General features: G+C 33.3%; 3 protein-coding genes across 4 annotated transcripts; 1 reads left to right on the top strand and 2 right to left on the bottom strand.

Annotated features, from left to right (window-relative positions):
* Nucleotides 1-691: 691 nt before the first annotated feature.
* LOC129926222 (adhesive plaque matrix protein-like) lies at nt 692-1,828 on the bottom strand. The gene has a single exon (XM_056028781.1). It carries the CDS (start codon nt 1,826-1,828, stop codon nt 692-694), a length of 1,137 nt encoding a protein of 378 aa, XP_055884756.1.
* A 1,722-nt stretch (nt 1,829-3,550) lies between these two features.
* LOC129926239 (protein SMIM7 homolog) lies at nt 3,551-13,801 on the bottom strand. The gene is made up of 5 exons (XM_056028839.1): nt 13,514-13,801; nt 9,413-9,454; nt 6,313-6,365; nt 4,243-4,333; nt 3,551-3,964 (listed from the first exon to the last, which is right to left on the bottom strand). Exons 1-5 carry the CDS (start codon nt 13,537-13,539, stop codon nt 3,949-3,951), a joined length of 228 nt encoding a protein of 75 aa, XP_055884814.1. The 5' UTR covers nt 13,540-13,801; the 3' UTR covers nt 3,551-3,948.
* A 310-nt stretch (nt 13,802-14,111) lies between these two features.
* On the top strand, nt 14,112-21,229 carry LOC106062383 (glyoxalase domain-containing protein 5-like). 2 transcript variants are annotated; one of them, XM_013220652.2, is made up of 4 exons: nt 14,112-14,380; nt 16,466-16,630; nt 17,121-17,276; nt 18,533-21,229. In XM_013220652.2, exons 1-4 carry the CDS (start codon nt 14,297-14,299, stop codon nt 18,668-18,670), a joined length of 543 nt encoding a protein of 180 aa, XP_013076106.2. In that variant the 5' UTR covers nt 14,112-14,296; the 3' UTR covers nt 18,671-21,229. The 2 variants fall into 2 exon arrangements, with proteins under 2 accessions (XP_013076106.2, XP_013076114.2); XM_013220660.2 differs by having other exon boundaries at nt 14,115-14,368.
* Nucleotides 21,230-21,292: the final 63 nt, after the last annotated feature.

The raw sequence follows: 21,292 nt of genomic DNA, 5'->3' as shown, positions 1-21,292 counted from the left end.
CTGTTATATGATATTATAGGCCTATATCAAATCGAACAGTTGACATTAGTAAATTTTTAGAGCGGGCTACTTTTTTTTTTATCATCAATGAAAAAAAGATATAATTATTTTGTAGACCTGAGAGCTGATAAAAACTTCGATAGTATTATCCCAGGAGCAAGAGAAATGGCTTTCGTTCTAAAAGCTAATCAAGAATGTAAACTGTTCGAAATTTGTAGAATAAGAAGAAAAAAAAATCATGTTTGATTTCGAGCATTATGATGAGAAGAACATCATGTCCAATATAAGCCTAAACATTGACTTTTAGAAAGGATATCGTTTACTATATTTGGGCAGTTAGTCAATGAATATTCAGACAAGGGTTTTTCTGGCTAATAGTAGTAGTATAATCCCAGGGTAATCAGAGCAGTCGGAAGTTTCGATTTTTTTTTGTACATGGATATGGTGGTGGAGCCTCAGCATAAAGTGAAGAAGTCTGTTCAACTTTCCGTTAGAGCAGGACCACCCATTTTAAAAACGTCTGCTGGAAGATCATCAGAGCCAAAGGACTTTTGTATTTTAAATTTCTCATTACCGCCTCAACTTGATCCAGTGTTTGGAAGAACTGTTTCTTGCGGAATCTCAACACGAGACTCATCAGAGATTTTTTGTCAGCGTTTTAGGTTAAAAACATTAGAAACGTAAGAAATTCTTAGAGGCGCCATAGTCTGGTATGTTGGTCTGTAGCGCCATAGTCTGGTATGTTGGTCTGTAGCGCCATAGTCTGGTATGTTGGTCTGGTATGTTGGTCTGTAGCGCCATAGTCTGGTATGTTGGTCTGGTATGTTGGTCTGGTATGTTGGTTTGTAGCGCCATAGTCTGGTATGTTGGTCTGGTATGTTGGTTTGTAGCGCCATAGTCTGGTATGTTGGTCTGGTATGTTGGTCTGTAGCGCCATAGTCTGGTATGTTGGTCTGTAGCGCCATAGTCTGGTATGTTGGTCTGGTATGTTGGTCTGGTATGTTGGTCTGTAGCGCCATAGTCTGGTATGTTGGTCTGGTATGTTGGTCTGTAGCGCCATAGTCTGGTATGTTGGTGTGGTATGTTGGTCTGTAGCGCCATAGTCTGGTATGTTGGTGTGGTATGTTGGTCTGTAGCGCCATAGTCTGGTATGTTGGTCTGGTATGTTGGTTTGTAGCGCCATAGTCTGGTATGTTGGTCTGGTATGTTGGTCTGTAGCGCCATAGTCTGGTATGTTGGTCTGGTATGTTGGTCTGGTATATTGGTCTGGTATGTTGGTCTGGTATTTTGGTATGGTATGTTGGTCTTTAGCGCCATAGTCTGGTATGTTGGTCTGGTATGTTGGTCTGTAGCGCCATAGTCTGGTATGTTGGTCTAGTATGTTGGTCTGTAGCGCCATAGTCTGGTACGTTGGTCTGTAGCGCCATAATCTGGTACGTTGGTCTGTAGCGCCATAGTCTGGTATGTTGGTCTGGTATGTTGGTCTGTAGCGCCATAGTCTGGTATGTTGGTCTGGTATGTTGGTCTGTAGCGCCACAGTCTGGTATGTTGGTCTGTAGCGCCATAGTCTGGTATGTTGGTCTGGTATGTTGGTCTGTAGCGCCATAGTCTGGTATGTTGGTCTGGTATGTTGGTCTGTAGCGCCATAGTCTGTTATGTTGGTCTGTAGCGCCACAGTCTGGTATGTTGGTCTGTAGCGCCATAGTCTGGTATGTTGGTCTGTAGCGCCATAGTCTGGTACGTTGGTCTGTAGCGCCATAGTCTGGTATGTTGGTCTGGTATGTTGGTCTGTAGTGCCACAGTCTGGTATGTTGGTCTGTAGCGCCATAGTCTGGTATGTTGGTCTGTAGCGCCATAGTTGGGTATGTTGGTCTGTAGCGCCAGAATAGCATTGCTTTGTTTTCAGAAAGCGCCAGTCAACATAGACAAGGCCAAAAGCGCCTACAAATGAGAGTTTGGCGAAATAGCTCTCTTCGGTGTCTCACCTATCAATGTCTACAGTGCAGTGGTTCTAACCACGGTTTTTTATGGCTCAATTTTCTATATGAGGCATCTAAGGCTCCTTGAATGCTTCCATCAAAGGTGCCTTTTTCTCCATAATGGGCATAAGCTGAAAAGACAACCTTACAAATAATCAAGTTTTAGCTGAGGCCGGTGTAGAGAATAGAAGCACTACTTACCATTTGACAGCTAAGCTCTATCGGACACCTATACCACAAGACGTCTGACTGCATGCTAAAGGCGATCTTATTTTGCCAAATTAAAAAAAAAATGTCGTAAAAGAGGTATCTATAAAGATTAACTCAAATTTATTTCCCTTGTTGGATATACCAAATTAAAAAAAAATACAAATAAAATAATTGGTTATTTTTCTTATTATTGATTTTTGTTTTGTCAGGTAAAAGAAAAAAAAATTGTAAAATTTCCTCTTGATCCGAGATTGGGTGTGGGAGAAATGAAGAAATGACGTGTACGAAAAATACAAACTTTTTACCAGACAGACAGGCAGAGTGAGTTGATATAAGCTTGGCAAAAGGGACTGGTGGAACTAAGGTTTAGACTCCGTGTGTGAAGGCTTCAAGTCGCTGTCTGTATTTTAGTTATTACTTATAGACACACTGGATCCTATACTGCTAACCCACGATGAGTTACCTGCGTTAAAATTGTTACAATTCTGAATTTAGAACAAATTATTATTAATTTATTATTGCACTGATAGGTAATTTGATTATTTCGTTAGACCCGTGAGTTTAGTCAGAGATAATGTCTGATCAAAAAAAAAATTAGATAATTTGCATGTTGAAAAGAGGCCTATTTGGTCTCAAATTTAATTTAATTGGTACCATGAACAGGGCAGCTACATCTTGCTGAGCATATGAGGATCAAAACCATTACAAATATCTCTTTTCCCCTGCCTTGAATGTCTCGTACACTTCAGTGTTGGTCCTCCACACCCCCCCCCCCCCCCATGGTGACTTAATTTGACCTACTTTCTACTTACTAAAAGAAATAGTCGACAGGGAAATAAATTTCTGAAATTCTGAACACTGTAAACAACCAATTCCATTTCTTTTTTTTATCATCACTTTATTCTGACCATGATCTTGATATATTTACATGAGAAAGTGATACATAAGAAATAATAGACCACAATTTGAATTTTCCCCTAAATAACATTAGTATATAATGACAGGTCCAATAGCATTAGAAACAAAACAAAAAAAGAAGAAGAATCAGTTAACTGTACTGTAACTAGAAGAGTTGGCAATAAAACCCAAGCTCGAAGTTACAAGCTGTCCACACCATGTACAAAATGTTAAATTTAATAATTAGCAGCACAATATTTAGTTACTTTTGGTTCTGTTGCATATTTCAAGTTATAGAGGAAACATTGTGATAGTATTCACTAAAAAATGTGCAATGTAAGGGAGGATACTGAAAAGACAAAAATTGCAATAATGAGATGAAAATTTTGTTATGTAGTAGTCTCCCTTGTATAAAAATAATAAATAATAATTAAATAATATTACAAATTACAATTTCATAGAAAAAAATTGTTACTTTGAAATAATATTAAAAATAAACTAAACTTTTGAACCTGGTACAATACACTGTATGCTGAGAATGATAAGTTGAACATAGAAAATAAGAAATCAATGAAATACATCTATACAACCATTTTACTTTAGCAAATCTGTGACATTCTAGATTTTCCATTCAATACACAACTTTCATTTTAATGTGACAGTCCAATCAATCAGCTGACTGCATCCCACACATAATACATTTAATTGAACTACACTTGGTTTAAAAGAAACATCACACACTCACGCAACCAGCACATATCACTATTAGTCTTTAAAAAAAAATACAACTGCTGGTAAAGGGCTTGTGAATGTCATAACATCTTTTGTTAATGTCATAAAATCTTTAATGAATGTCTCATCATCAGTGGCCAAAGAATCTGTTAACAAATAAAAAAAAAAAAGCTAATTAAAATTCTAAACAGATAGTCATAAAATTCAAATTTTAACTGATTCCCTCCCCATCAGAAAAAAATAATAACAGTAACAGCAAACACAAAAACACGAACATCATAACAGGAAGCTGAGAATAAACAAAACAAAATAAATAAATAAGCCCAAAACTTTCAACTTTATAAGTAGGCCAAAGAAATCTAATCCAAGTAAATACATTTTAAATCATCATTGGTCATAAAGTAAACTATGTCAATTTACTTACACTAACATCAGAAATATGATGAAAATGTTATAGACTGCTATGAAAATTCTCAAATGTCTCAGACTAAGCAGAAACTCACGAATTTTGTTTCCTGTGAATGAAAAAAAACAAGTAAAATTAATTTAAAAAAAAATACATAGGTACTCTAATGAGACAACTTCTTTACATTTCCCTTAATCAGCTTAGTTAAAATGTGTACAGCTTGTAATAATAACACATTAAAAAAAAAATTTTTTTTTTCTTAAAGATAAATATCTTAAAGGTAGTCTATAAACCCTTGACAAGAACTGGGCTCTGAATAATGAGACACTTTAATGAGTGTAATCAATATTGAAAAACAAACACTCAAATAACGTGAAACAGGGTGACTGTGCCAACTTTTCAACTTAACTCTTTCTTTCCATAATTATTTTCCTCATTCCGATTGTAATGTTCATTTTGCTCATTTGTATTTCACTATCCTGTTCTGATTAAACTTAAATAACGTTTTGTTTGTTATTGTTATACTTGGCATCAAATTATAGGAGAATGCATGCTCTTTTTACACAAAACAAATTAAAGTTTATAAGTGAAAAAATCAATTTAGTTGAATGGTGTCAAATCAATGATGAGATCGTAGATTAGGAGAGAAAGAGTTAATTTTCCCATATTTAACGTACACTTAAACTACTATAAACTTGTTTTTCTACAGAGTGGATGCCTGTACTTTAATTAAGCCATTAAATTAAGTCAGTACATTACAGGGAAAATACATTTTTTAGGGCTTAAATGTCATTTTTTCAAAAATGGAAAAATGAGGTGACTTTGCCTTCAAATTTTATTTTTTTTTAATGTATTTTAGATGTAAATAGAACAGAAAACCTTTTTTTCTATGATTAAAAGAACATTTTGAAATAAAGAGGCAATAAAACTATAAAGGCATCACAGATTTTTATTGCATGGCTTCCTTCGTAAGTAAACAGCTAAAATCAAAGACCATCTGTCACGTAGTTTGGACAAGTGTCTTTTGCTTTCTCCCAACTCTGCTTAGTTTTTTTTTTTCCTCTATTCGTAATCCTTGTACAGGGCGAGAGCGCCTTCTATTTTCGTTATGAATTGTTTGCTACGTCACAAAGCCCCGTGGCATTTATTGGTCATTCTTTGTCATGAGGCAGTTCACCCTCTGAATTAGGTTGAAACAGACAGTGTGTTGGTCCGTAAAAGATTATTAGTCTGTGTAAACAAGTACTAGTTCCTTGGTAGGATTGTTGGACCCCTGTTTAGGATGAGTTACTTCGTTTGTGATATCTCTTTAACTCTTATATGTTGTATGAGGTTGTCACTATTTCTAGTTTTAGAGTAGAACTTGAGTTTTGTGTTTATTTTGTTTATAGGGTGCCAGTGTCCGCATCGCTTATCTTCTCAGAAGTATCTATTACAGTCTTGAGGGTCATGGACAGCGTTGAGTGTCAGTGGCCATTACACAACACTTGGTGCCAGTTAGGGATCAGTTGAGTTGAGGTCTAACTCTATCATTGCCGATGTTGACAGTATTGTGACATCAATGTGTCAGCCTCTGGTTTACTATGAAACCATGGTGACAAGTTGGTAGCAGTAGCAAGGTGCTTATGTGTAATTATTGAATACATATCTATCTATATATATTTTATATATATTATCTATTCATCATTCTCATTGTACATATACATATATCAGTACCATACAATTAAATCCATAAATTGTTTTTTAAATCATTCACATAGTTGGTTACTCTATGTACGACTGTGTGTGAAAGATGTTCTTGTCAGGTTGAACCTCAGGACCTTAATTTGTTCAGCTATCAAACAACCTAACTAACTCCCAAGCCTGACACAATCCAAGTAGTGCAGTAGGATTGCACTGCTAGAGACTAGACTGTTGACATTGTAGAAGATGTCAAATTCTGCCCAAGTCTAGAGTTGAAAAAGAAGCTATGCTCAAGGGAGATGTTGCTATTTAGTGTTTATGATTTCCCCGTGAATAAACACTTATTAATTTACTGTACTACAATGAGTTGCCTGCCTTAGGGTTATAACAGTATAAAAAGTTTACCTAGCGTTGAGTCCACATTTGGCATGTAAACTTCATCTTCTCTGGACTGCTTCCTGAAAAACAAAGAATAACATTTTGAAATGTCAATGCTTTAGCATAATTTGTGTTTTGTTCCTCAGAAGTGGTGTTGCTTAGCTTATGGTCTATTGAAGTGGATGAGACCAGATGTAGTGTGACAACTTTTTTTCTCACCAAAACAACAGGAAAAATCATGTAACTATTGGCAACATGTACATTTACTTTAGACTAAGCATGGTAGAGCACAACAATACATGTTTCCAATGATGGAACTAGGTTCACATGCAACCGTAGAGAGGTACCAGAGATGAACTCCAATTGGTAGCAAGGCTGGAAGGGCTAATCCTGCTGTAGAGTCTTGGCGAGAAGCTCTGCCATTCAGAGTAATGCCTCATAGCTCCCATACAGGTCAAGTGATTCTGCAGATACATTGTCCCACAGCTTTGAGAGCTGCGGACGTTCTTGGTATAGTGGTACCAGAGAATGCTTCCCTTTTCTTCAAGCCTGAACACCATATCATTAAGCCTAGTTGAGACACTGGCCTCCGGATACAACTCTACTAGATAAGCCTAATCTAGAATTCACAGTGCAGTTTGACTTAGGTATTGGACTAGTTATTAGATGCTTTCATTGTTACAGATACAAACAGAGATAAAGAAGATTTTTGGTTACAGATACTAACAGAGATAAAGAAGATTTTTTGTTACAGATACTATCAGAGATAAAGAAGATTTTTGGTTACACATACTAACAGAGATAAAGAAGATTTTTTGTTACAGATACTATCAGAGATAAAGAAGATTTTTTGTTTAAGATACTAACAGTAACAGAGATGAAGATAAAGTAGCAGTAAGACATAAAACATTAAACCATAGCTTACAAAAAAAAAAAAAACATAACCCAGTAAAGCAAGAAAAACATTTAAAATACTTTTAAAAAGACTATATATCCCCTTTATACAACTTAAAGAGGGATTGTTTTTTCTCTTAATAACTAATAAATGTTTAGATTAAAAAACAATAGAACATTTTTATTAACCTTTTGAATGAATGTGGTAATAGCTGGTAATTCAATATATATATGGGTATTTTCTGGTTCTCTAGGCAAATTTAATTTTTTTTTTTACTTTGAAAAATTAAAACAGTCAAACTAGAGTTTTCCCAGTGTGGCCAAGAAGCTAGAAATTCTTTTCTCAAAGCTATACAGCAACAGTCAAATTTCTAGGAAAATAGTAAGAGCCATTTTCAAGATCCATGTCTACCCAGGTTTCACACACAAAATTAGAGGCATTGTAATAATCAGACACATAGAATAAAAAGATTTCTTAATCCCATATGCTAGAACAAACTCATATGAGAACTCCTTGTTGATGAAGCATGGAACTGGTTACCTGAATCAGCCAGGAAAATTAGTGATAATTTAATTCTCTTCATGGCTCAACAGTTTGGACACAAAGAAGTAAAGGAAAGATCACTCTTTTATTTCTGCAAGTCAGATTAAAGTTACCCCATGTAATCTTAGCGGAAAAAAAAAAGGGGGGGGGAGGGGGGGGAGTAATCTACTCTATATTCACCCGTCACTAAATAGCAGGACCGGACTAAACCATTGTGGGGCCCTATGCAAAACGGATTTTGCTGTACCACGTTGTTTCAATCTATCTACGATAATTGTTGACCTAAAGTAATTCTTCATTAGTTTGAGGCGCGATAAGCTTCGTTCACCAGATTCCACAATTACGGGTATTGCATAATGATGTTTTTTTTATCGAGCATAGGACTGGCGTTTTCCATATTGAATGACACCCCAAAATGACAATTTTCGTCTGTATATTTCAGGAAATTTGTATGTTTTCAAAAGATTTTAATAATTTCCGTTCTGCAGTCGCATAGGTTGCAGTGGCCTAAGACCGCCATGCAAAATAGCAGCATATGCACGCTGTGGGTCGACTAGTATAGTTAATTTCTCTAGAAATGATGAATGACCATATTAACAAACTGTAATAATCTTTTCTTTAAAAAAAAGAAAGAAACTCAAAGAGTTTATAATTAACATTCACTTCATGTTAGAAAAAATGACATATTAGCCACTGATCTATACAAGTACTTATAAAAATGGAAGGTTTTATAGTCCAAAAAAGTCTATAGTTAAAATTGTTTAGCAAACAACCTAATTCTCTACACAAGGCTTATCTCCCTATAGCTTAGTAAAAATTAATTAAGTATTTGGTTAAATTTTTTTTTTTATTGATTCATGTGTAGTCATCAGCAATGAACAAGTGTGTAAAGTTTCAATTTGATCAGAGAATGGGAAGTTGAAGAAATAATGTGTACAAGATTCCACCCAGACAGACAGTTAATAAAAGCTTTGTAAAAAAAAAAAAAAAAAGACGTTAGTTACTTTTCAGAATAAATGGAGCCTGAAACTTTGATGATGATAAAAATGTTGAATAAACATGATGTGACATATCAGCAGCACTAGGGTGCAATAGTTATACAGAGAAAAAAGGGGAAGAGAAAATATGGTTAAAGATAGATAAGTTCCAACAAGGACTCAAACCACAGCCACACCACCATTCAGTGACCCAGACTAAAATCTCACAGATTTAACCATCCATCTTAAGTCAGTAGAGATTTATCTATCACCTATTGTCACCCAGGGTCACATGATCTGCCAAAAGCCCTCCAAATTTGTACTTATAACCTTTTACAAAATTTATTTTGAATGGGTCAACACATACTGTACCAGGTAGACCAAAGTCTGCTTCCAAAGACAAACAAAGGCCTTAATTGAAATTCCATGTCTCCCTTACACTATAACATAATGACACGACTGCAGTTACATATAGACAGTTTCGGAATTTGTAGCAATTAAATCAATCAAACATAAATGGAGTACCAAATATATATTTATTCATTACTTTTTATAGGAAATATTTCATGTACTATTTTAGATATTTCAAGAATTTTCTAACAGCCTTAAAAGTCATCTAGTCTGATGGTTCTATTGACAAAAAGAAATGTGTTAATAGACTCAATAAAACCTTCAAGACATTATTGGACTTAGGTGTGAACACATCACTTACAGTTTGAAATTCAGCACTGCTCCAGCATTCAACATCAGGGTTCTGAAAGAGAGAAAAGCTGCTAAAGTTATCTTTCTGGATTAATAGTTTCTAAAAATACATCATAAACATTTTTTAATTAAATATCAAGTTTTTTAAATATATTTTTCAGCTGGCATCTGACATGCATATTTTGTGAATCTACAATATAATTGTGTCTATTTCTAAATTTTATGTTAAATTATTTCAAATATTAAAATATAGAAAGAGAGGGTTGATGACCTTTGGATTTATTTGTCTGAGAAAAAGAAAGAGAGTATATTATGATACAACTGGGTTAGAGAGAGTGTAAAAAAAGACTTAAGCTATTCATGAGCAATGCAAACTACTACACAACATTGAGTCAGTATGAGATTGAACTTCACAGAATCATGGTATAGTCGGCTATATTGCAGCAGATAATCTGTTAGTTAAGCAATTGAAATGACCCCATCGGCAGTAGCCTCACAAATCCAGAGGGGACTTGCAAACATGTACAATTAACTACCGCCATGAATGATAACTTTGGGCAAATTGGTTTTACTTAAAGTATGTGGGGCTATGTAGATGAGTAACAGAAACTGCTGGGTTGCCTATTGACAGAGCTCCAGTTTGAATCTTGACTCAAACTGAGTTGAATTTGTGAGCAAAGTTTTCACAGATACCCCTCGTCCCACAAGTCCAAGAGGTCAGACCATAGTGGACTGAGCTTACTATATAAAAAATAATAATTTTAAAAAAGTATCAACACAGTGAGAAACAACACAGTATATTCTGTTGACTCTCACTTTGAAAAATCCTTTATTAAGTGTATAACTCTTTAATGGTGTGACTTTAAAACAAGACTGAAAGCTATTTGCAATTTTTTAAGCAAAAAAATTGCTGTCCTTTTTTTCTGACATAGCTCTGAAGACACACACACAAATGGAGATGAAAAAAAAATTTAAAAACTAGACCAGGTTTGTTGCCATACTTTGTCACTTTGTGTATTCTGGTCACAGACCAGCCAAGAACTGAGGGCTACATTCTGTATCTTGAGTACAGTTCTAGTGTGACGGTATTTTATCTCTATGAACTAGAAGATAACAAAATCTTTGACATGGACAAAGATATAAAAGAAATATCAACAAACATGGATGAGGTAAAATTGTCTTTTGTTGTTTTTTTTTTTCAAGTATCTCTAGAGTCAATAACACCTACAATGTAAAAATTGTACAAAGTTAACAAAATTTACTTTAATAATTTCTAAGCTAAAAAAATATATGTCCATTATAAGTTAAAATGCTGAAAAACAAAATTGCATGCAATTGCAGTTAAAAATGTGATGAGCATTTTTCTTTTCAAAACACTTGACAAGATTTTGAGAAAAAAATCTAATAACATTGTTGAAGATACACATTTAGTTAAAGTGTTTGTTTGGGTTTTTGTTACATAACAGTATTGTGCACAGTTCTATGAAAAGTCATCACTCAAATAGATTTAGAAATGACCAACTTCATGAATAAAACTGTATTTATTGGTTATAATATTGTCATGGAGTTGCCTTCAGAAAAAAAAAAAGCTGCTGTCTGTTTCTTGTTAAGTTCTCTTTATTTAGCCGTCCCCGTCCTTGACTATAGCTTTTATTCAATTCTCAAATCTATCTGGAGAGGCATTAAAATTCTCTAGATGTCTCTTTCAGAAGTCAGCTGCTTTCTGCTATGACAGTAAGTGTAGACACCTAAACTTGTCTTTCACTAATTTGTGATAGAGTGCTTCTGCTCTTTTGTCCTCTTTAAGACTGGGCCAACAAAAAAAGATAACTTTTGCCTTGTGTTCAACACAAAAAGATGAGCAAACATAATTTCCTTGAGCTTACAATTGAAACATCAGCTTTAGTGTTACATGTTTTAACTGAAGATGTTTCTGAAACTCCAGACAAAGCCCTTCACAGCTATTAAGTTCCAACCTGCTTCCCCATGACACCTTCGATAAAGTGCAGTAGGGAATCGGCACCAAATGCACCATTATCCCATTGATTGTTAGAAAGGCAACAAACAGGCTTGGATCGGGAGCTCTTGATCGCAAGTCCTGTATGAGGGTTACCAGCAGTAACAGCCATGGACCAAGTAAAGGGACCATAGTGCGTACAAAGCCCACTGCTATTCCTTCCTGGGTCCTACTCACTATAAGTGGCTGAGGGCAGCACTACCCATGGGAGTTTTGTCTCATATTCCTATACTGTAACCACAACTGTTCCGAGCAGGACTGCCACTCCAGCTAACTGGTTTCTGATGTCGTCCCCCTATGTGGAACAGCATGGCAGACTTTTGGACTAGGGTCAATGGGCTGTTTGTTCCATCCCCACCCTGAATGAGATCAAAAAAAAAGCTGACCCAAGGTATCCCAGAGGGGCCTTGTTTGCTTCCCATTCTTTAGTCTATCTAGTTCCACAACTAGACATTTCCTCAGAGGTGCCATGCTGAGGCGATGGGGGCTGAATCTTCTGTCTTTATGACACTGACTCAGGAAACCAATCTCAAGCAAAAGTTTATAGTGGAAATTGCTCAGAAACTATATATGATGACAATTTATTTTCGAGAGGTTATTGTGGAATTCCTTTTTTTTTTTGCAAATTGCATTATTATTTTATATTCATATAAGAATAAATAAAAACCATTCCCAAGTTGAAGAATGTTTTCATAAATTTTAGATAAAAAAAAAGGTTGAAATTCTATTTATATACATAGGCCCAATTTGTTAAATAGGAAAGTTGGAGGGGATGGGGGGGGAGAGGTGATATGCTCGAATTTACAGGTGATCCAATTCATAATTCAATGTAATAGATACTAGAATTGGCTGGCTAAAGGAATGTAAGTGGCATGTGGGAGAGTTTAATTTTATTATTGTTATATATATATTTTTATTATTATATTAGATCTATATTATATTGTTAGAAGTAGGGAAAAAAAAGGGATGTGGTCCATTATATTGTTATAAGTAACAAAAAAATGGGAATGGTCCATGGCAAAACAGTATACAAGTTTATAAACTTAACTTAAATACTTATAATAATAATTAAATAGATTTAGATCTAAAACCTGGAAACAAATCAACAATCTTTGAATATAATTTATATACATATATATATGTAGATCTAGAATATATTTTAATATATAATAGATCTATTAGATTCTAAATCTATTAAAAGCATAGATCTAGTATATATTATGAATAACTCAATTCAATAAATCTTCAATGCAGACTCTAGTGAGTATTTAGGTATTACAGTTACACTCGTCTTATCAGTAGTCTAAACTTCACAATCCTACACACACTGCTACACACTAATACTTACACAGACTTTTACTACTAACTAGATCTTAGATCTAGATTCTATTCTAGATCTAGATGTCTACAGTGTATAAAAAAGTTACTCATTCACACTCACACAGTCAGACAGTGTCTACAGACAGTCATTGATTAACTTAATGAAGTTAACATCATTAACACTAACTAAATGAATAACAGTTCTTTTTTTTTTTTTCTAAGTTACAGTTATTGAGTTAACAACGTTACTAACTTAGTAACACTGAGTGTTAGATTAGTAACAGTAAGATCTAATAGTATAGATCTATATTTCTATATTATATATAATATATAGTGAAAATTATATTCTAATACTCAGAATACTATAACATGACTAGACTCTAGATCTATATTATTCAAATTACCCTATCTAAGCCCTATATTCTATACATAATAGTATAGATCTAGTTACAATCTAGTAAGTAACGGTAACTAACAGACATACGTCACATAGTCATAGCTTGACATAGATATAGTGATAGTCATAGTTTGACATAGTGGTATGATAGTCATAGTAATTAGTTTAATAGTTATGATAGTTACATTTATTACATTACAATTACTAGAGTCACTAGACTCTAATAATATATAAAATAATAAATAATAATAGTATTAATACTAAAAGTCATACTCATAGTAATCATAGTTTAATAGTTATGATTGTTACATTACTAGACTCTAATAACTAACATTATGATTAATTTAAACTAAACTAACGTTACTAAACATACATACCCAAAGAGTATTAAATCGGAAATCATTTTATAATTATAATTATAGATCTAGATCTAAGTCTAAGTCTAAGTCTAAGTTCTAGTAATAGATTTAATAACTTTTGATTTAGATATTGGTGAATCTAGACGAGTTAATCTAAGACTAAGATGAGTAGATAGTAAGTTAGTACTAGATCTAGTAGATTAGTACACGATCTACTAGTCTAGATTTATCATTCACTTCTCTAGTAGCACTACAGTCTAAACTACAGTACAGAATGTCTGAGTACTGCCAGCGTAGCGTAAACAATAACATTACCGGCTTGATTACTTCCTCCTTTTTTTTTATCACAATATTATCGAGTTTTATTTCTAAATCTATTTCATTAAAAAAGTTGCATTACATTTCTAACATTTCCCCCCATTGACTAGATCTATATTTGCATGTTATTTGAACTGCGTGTATTTAGATTTAAATATATCTAGATCTTCCAAAAAAATTGAATTCAAATTATGAAAAATGCTAACTTTTTATAAATTTATTTTATTGAAGTAATCAAATAGAGTCGTTTATTAGTCGTCTGAAATTTTACAAAAAGTAATAAATGGGAGATTCCCGTTAAGTTTCGGAATTTAATCAACAAATCACATTGAGCGACTTCCTGGTCACTAAGTCTAACTGAGCTCCGAATCACTGGACTCACTGATTAACAGTGATTGTGAGTTTCAGTTGGGCATTAGACTGTTCTACACACTGCCATAGCTCTCGGAACTGAATAAAGAATAGGTCTAGATCTATTTAAATATGTTGAGAAGTGCATTATCATTGGCTTTGGCACTTAAGCAGCCTACATTCTCCAAGTCCAGATCTATTTTGGTAAACATTTCAGTATTTTCAGATTTCTTCAAAATTTTGCTATTTTAAAATTATTATAGATCTATTATATAACTTGTTACTTTTGTATTATATGTATTAAAAAAAGGGCTGTGTTTTGTTCTGTAACATTTTAACATTGTTAACATGTCTCTTTAATTTTAGTGATCAATGCTGCAACACCCTATTCCTAGTTTGAGTGTGTGAACTTTATGAAGCCTTGTAAATAAAGCTTAAAATCTTTCAGAAGATATTACTCCTGTCTACTTTGACCTTTTGCATACTTTGACCTTTTCTTTACTTTACAAGGATGTTCCAAATGTAATGTTTTTCTTTGATCCATCTTAAGACACTTTAGTCTTAAACACTTTTGACATTTTAGTTTACTGGCCAACTCCACAAAGGAAATTCGGATTTAACAGTTTGAGTTTGCAAGTTTTTAACACTTTTTTATTTTCAGATAAGTTGTTTGTTTACAGATTTTTAAAAATATTGCTTTTGTATAGTGAAAGAGGAAAGAAGGAATCTATGAGGTTTCCATACTGTCATTAGGCTCTTAGTAAACACAACTTAGCATGGGTTGGAATTTGAAATAGTTCATTTTAGAGGCAGTCAAAACATCAATATGCAACTCAACCACATATTAAAAAAACATTTTTACCATTTCGATAGAGAAAATGCTGGGTATCAGATACCAGGAGAAGACAAATGAGTTAGTCAAACAACACTCAAGCAAAAAATAGGAATTCCTCAATACTGTGAAGAGACGAAAGCTGAGCTGGTTTGGTCATATTGTAAGATATGGCTCACTGTCTAAAGTCATCCTTCAAGGTACAGTGGGGGGAGCATGAAGAGATGGTAATCTAAAGAATAGCTGGCTGGACACTATAAAAAATGGACCAGCTACTGTCCAGGAAAAATGAAGGAATTTGGTTACACAGACTGTCACATCACCCCTACAACAAAAGTCAAGGAACAGGTGATGATGTTGATGATGATGATTAGTGTTGTATTTAGTATACACAGTACTTCTGTAGCACAATTCTGATAGTTCTGGAATTTTCTTCCATTGTTTGAAGAAGATTTACTCAACTAGTTGGACTCGATAAGGATGCTAATTAAATCTACAGGCAGGCCGAACCAATTCAACTCAGCCTCTAAAAGGGCATAATTTAAATGAAAATATTGTAACTCTATTTGCGACGCAATAGGGTTAACTGTGTGTGATCAGTTGACATATGTGACACAGGCCAGCAATACAGTTTAAGGTGCTATATCAAAGAGCAAGGGACAGTACTGGCATGAACTTTGCACGTGAATAGGACCGGGTTATGGTCATCTGATCATAAGCCTGCATGGACCAGAGACAGTGTGTGTAAGGCAGTGGAGCTCAAGACAGGACAGCGAGTAGACCAGGACTGTTAGTCTGCCATGAAGTCGGTCCTGGTGCAGTCCTGAAGTGAATGTAAGAGACCAGAGACAGTAGAGCATTTTTAGTTGTTGATGTATTGCCAATTGTCATATTGGCTGTATTAATTGACCATTAGTAAAGCACCAGACTATTAGGAGCTTTGTCATCAAGTTCTTGATGTGTTATACGTGCTGTGTTGTGTTTAGCAGTGTTTACAGAAGGCCTGATTAGGAGAGATCGTAACAATATAGAAGCGAAACAATGACATGTCTGTTTACTACTAGATCTCTGGCTGACATATATATATATAGTGTGTAAAGTTATTAGAGGCAAATATTTGGTTCATGGTAAAACTGTTTGTAAATGTTGCTGCCTGACTACACTTAAAAATCACCAACTTAAAAACTTTTGATTCCTTTAATATGCTACAATAATGTACATTTCTATGTAGTGAGCAAATATTTTCATCTGTTGAATCCTCCTCAATTTGGCATCCAGTCTATCTTTTCTGTTCATTATGTCATATGGTATAATAATTATAATAATAAAAATCTTTATTATCCATTAGGAAATTCGTCTTACAATTTGTGCATTACACCAAACAAAACATGATACCGGTAATGACAAGATTTCTTATGTTTTTAAACATTTTTAAAAAATACAACTTATAGTAACAATTATTTTTACAGAAAGCTCAAGTGGTCACAGCATGTGTGAAGAATGCTAGCAATCAATCTTCAGGACGCCCTTTCCAGATAGCTAGTTTAGATCACCTAGTACTGACTGTCAGAGACTTGGATAAAACTGTCGATTTTTACACCAAGGTTTTGGGAATGGAGGTCACAACATTTAAGGTAGGATACATCTATTCAAATGAGCAAAAAGTTTTAGAACATGCTCCTATTAAAAAATTTGTCTTTTTTTTTTTTTTTTTTTATGAAAATGTATAAATTTCCTGTCTGCAGATAGTTTAAACATGGTTTCATAATTTTTCTCATGAAAGTTGGAGGCTGTGGGTCAATCAACAGTTAAGTGCACATGCACATGGCTTATGAGATTTGTTTGTGAAACATTTTGTTGTCTACATTGTTTGTGATAGTTGGTTTTAAGTGGGTTTTTTTTTGTGTTGCACAAGTTTTGATCATAAAGTGATTTTTTAAAATTTGATTTTAAAAGTAAAAAGAAATTGCCTAATATAACTTATTATTGAGAAAAATAGTTCACTAAATCAGGTCACGTGCCATGCAGCAGTGTCTTAAGTTAATTAATTTTCCTTATAAAAATGTTTTAATATAAAGTTGTGTGTGTGCTTTAGTATATAGGACTGATCATTTATATTTTCAGGGTGGGCGAAAAGCATTAAATTACGGAGTTCAAAAAATTAACCTTCACGAGTATGGCAAGGAATTTGAACCCAAATCTCATATACCAACCCCTGGATCAGCTGATCTTTGTTTCCTGACCACCAGTGTATTAGATGATGTATTAGAACATCTACAGGTGAGGATCTGAAGGTCATGCAGTTTAACACTGACCTATACAGACATTTAAGATTCTGATTTTGTCCTCATAAACTTTCTACCACACACTTCTGCCTCAGCCAATGAGTTGAAAAAAAAAAAAATTTAATATTTGAAGTTTAAAAATTAAAAGTTACTGACTGCAAAAAAGCCTCCAGGATCTACATTTAGACCTGATCTTGGAAAAATTGTATGATCCATATTGGAAATAAATATTTTTTATCATAGCCATATTGTTACAAAACTTTATAGAGAAAACTCATCTCAATATAAATGGAATCTTTGAGCTAATTTTCCGTCACTAATATTGGAAAAATGACCACTATGAAAAAGTCAAGTCTAGATATATTATGATCCAAAGTAGACAAAAAATTATTTACAATATTTATTCATATTTCCACATAACTTTATATGAAAACCATTTAAAACACATAAAATGAATGTTCTGAGCTTATTATCCCATGTTACAATCAACCAGAACACCAATTTAAAGAACTTAGAGCTGTTTTAAGACCCCACTTTTAAAAAAATCTTTCTGTAAAAACACATTGAAAGAAATTCAGGATGTTTAGCAAAGGGAAACTATTCAAGATAATGTTTTAAACAATAAAAAATATGTACGGCAGAAAAAAACAAATACATTTTAAAACACTGATGTTGCCTGCATAGATCCAAGCTTTATAGTTGGGTAAAATCAACAATGGGAGCGATGTTCTGGAGTTAATATATTTTTATGTAGCCTTTTTCTCCCTCGTACACCACCATGAATAAAACACAAAACAAAACCCAAGAATAGAAATTTCCAACTTCATTAAGTCCATCAGAAGTAGCTATGTCTGACAGAATCACTCTATTGAAATCAGATATATTTTTGAAGCAAAATTAATTAATATAAATGAAATGAACCCAATGAATCTGAACTTTTGAGCCAAGGATTTTATTTATGTAGTTTTTTTCTGTTTGCTTTTTTTTTTCACATCGAAAGACTTTTTGACTTCACAAGAATAAATCTAGTCACTCAATGAGCTATTTGAATTATGCTGCAATAAGACACTAGATGTATTTTTTTGTAGTAAACAAATTGCAGTATCTATTTGTGAATGTAACATACCTCTATAAGTATATTAACTAAGTAACTTAATCAAATAATTTCTACCTATTTCCTGTGGCCGTCAGTTGTTTTTTTTTTACTATAAAAGTTACTGTATAGTTTTATTCTCTTTTGCTGTTTTTCAGAGGTTAAACATTAGTATAGTGGAAGGTCCTGTTGAAAGAACTGGCGCTGTTGGCAGCATACGTTCTATTTACATTAGAGATCCTGATGGAAACCTGATAGAAATATCCAACTACATAAATAGAGTGGACAGACTCTGAGGAATCAAGTTATACAGAGCTTGACACTTATCAAACTGAACACTTCATGCAAGTTAACAAAACATCATGCAAGAAATCAAAACATCATACAAGAAATCAAAACATCATGCAAGCAAACAAAATACATCATGCATTATACCTCCTGCATACAATCTAAACACAAATACACATCACTCAATCTAACAAAACACATCATTCAAACTCAACACATTCAGACATTCAATAATCGGTTCTGTTTTTTGTGATATTTTATTAAAGGGAAACTCCGATAGTTTTTCAAATTTTAGTTATTGACATATTTAAATTCTGCGTAAAAAGTTGTAATAGTAAACATTATATCATTTTTTATTTAAATGCTCGGAAAATTTTATATTTAATAAATTAGACAGAAAATTCTCCACGCCCCCAAAAAAACGGGATTCTGCGAGATGTTTTTAGTTTTTAAAAACGTGACGTCACGAAGGTGCTGGCTAAATATAGATCTAGACCTATATAACCGATAAACTCTCTTCTCTAGTCTAGATCTAGACCTATCGGATCGCATTTATTGTTACGCTTCACAGCTAGATCTAGTCTCCACGTTGATTTATAATCGGTCATTGTTTATAAACCTCTATTTCTACTTGAAGAAAATTAAATATTGTTCTTCAGCTTGTTGCAGTAGTTCCAATCACAAAGATAAAATCAGCAAGTATGCTGATACAGAAATTAGTGTCTCTTTTCATTTGTTTCCAAGAGATGAAGTTTTAAAGGGAAAATGGGGAAAACTTATTCGCCTGAAGAGCAAATATTTTACAAAGGCATTAGCTAATTCCTGTTTATGCTCAAACCATTTTGAGAGAAGCTGTTTCAGCAACTTCACTGCTGTGGAAATGGGATTTTAAAAAAAAATTGAAGTTAATACCAGGTGCAGTACCAACAATACATTGGATTTCCAGGCCAAAGAATTCAATTAATGATACTACTGAGACATTTTAAACAACTGAAGTTCATAAATATAAATGAAATCAGATTTGTGAGCTAGAAATTTACTACGAATACTAGATCTACTATTAAATTTCTTATTTAATAAGTAGATCTATCGTCTACGAAACTCAATTCCAACTTTTTAACTTTTGACCTTGGGGGTGTGTCTCGCCGGCTGAGCCAGCGTCAAGCTCTCTCATCACTTTTTCCATGTCAACCAATGTTAGGTCGAAACAGCACAAAAAAATCATAATTTTCTTACGGTCAAACATACAGTCATAATTAATACACCATTAGAAATTTCTTTTAAAGTATTTTAATGATGTAATAACGAAAATTTTTTTTTTATCAAAGATAATTTCTTTTTCGCCTCCCTATCAATGAGTATCAATAGGATTTGAGTGCACCGTCGTGACGTCACACAGAAATTCAGTGAAAATCTGACTGTTTTGGATGCGCAGAAAAATTATGTCACAAAAACATCAATTACTAAGTTATTCTTGCAAATAAAAAAAAAAGAATAATATATTCATTATCTATAAATCAAAACACATATTATATCAAAAATTGTCAAAACCATCGGAGTTACCCTTTAACCATTTTTTTTTATACAACTTGAATTAAATGGGCAATGTGCTTGATAGATGATAATATAGTTAATTGTTAGATCATTTGAATATTTTAAACAAAACAAATGTATTCAGTTATTAGAGAAGTTATTACGGAGAAAGAGCTCACAGTTACAAACTAATGGCACATCCCAAATCAATCTCATTGTTAGGACAATGTTATGAACATAAACTGTATGAAGCTTGATAGAACATTCAGGCAGCTAAAACTAACTTTTGGTAATTTGTATACAACACTAAGCTTTTATTGTTTTCTTTATAAATCACTGTGAGTCATTTGAGATGTAATGTTACTCACAATTAGTTGCAATTAGTATATTATATATGTTTAAGAATGACTGATCTCACATTTTTTTGAACATATGTTCTTTCATTCCCATCATCCTCTTGTTTGAATTATTCAAATTTGAGTTAAATTAAAATATAACTTCTTTAATCCATGTTAAGAAAACAATTATATATTATGTCATCAGATTTTGTATTTATTCGGATCTGAGGAGCAGCAAGCCTTCTGTTAACTTGTATTAATTGATAATTAGCTGTAACAAATTATGTAGTCAATAACTTTTGACCAAGTAAGCAGCTACTGGAATGATACTAAAGTGCAGTCTGTCAATCTTTCTCTCATACTAACCTGCTGTTATTTCTTAGACAAGGTGTATTGGGATACTGCTAGTATTTCTTAGACAAGGTGTATGGGGATACTGCTAGTATTTTTTAGACAAGGCTTATGGGGATATCGCTGTTTGTAGTTTTGATGGTTAAATGCTTTAAATAGTCTATGTTCAAACCAATGTCAGTGTATATTATTGTTTCAAATATCATATAAATTGGTTGCACAAATCTGCGATGCATGTTATGTGATTTTTTTTTCTTGAACTGCAAAACATTTTTGTAAAGATTTCAGATTTTATTTATATTTTTGTATTGATGTTAATATTAATAATAAATGATCAAGAAAAAGTTTTGTGTTGTGTGCTTTTTTTCAAATAGTCTGTATATATGTTATATCTGTGGCATTTAATGT

Source organism: Biomphalaria glabrata, chromosome 5 (genome assembly GCF_947242115.1).
Source record: "Biomphalaria glabrata chromosome 5, xgBioGlab47.1, whole genome shotgun sequence".
NCBI classification, from domain to species: Eukaryota; Metazoa; Mollusca; class Gastropoda; family Planorbidae; genus Biomphalaria; species Biomphalaria glabrata.
Note: the sequence above shows the minus strand (reverse complement) of the source record. Positions and strands in the feature narration are given on the sequence as shown.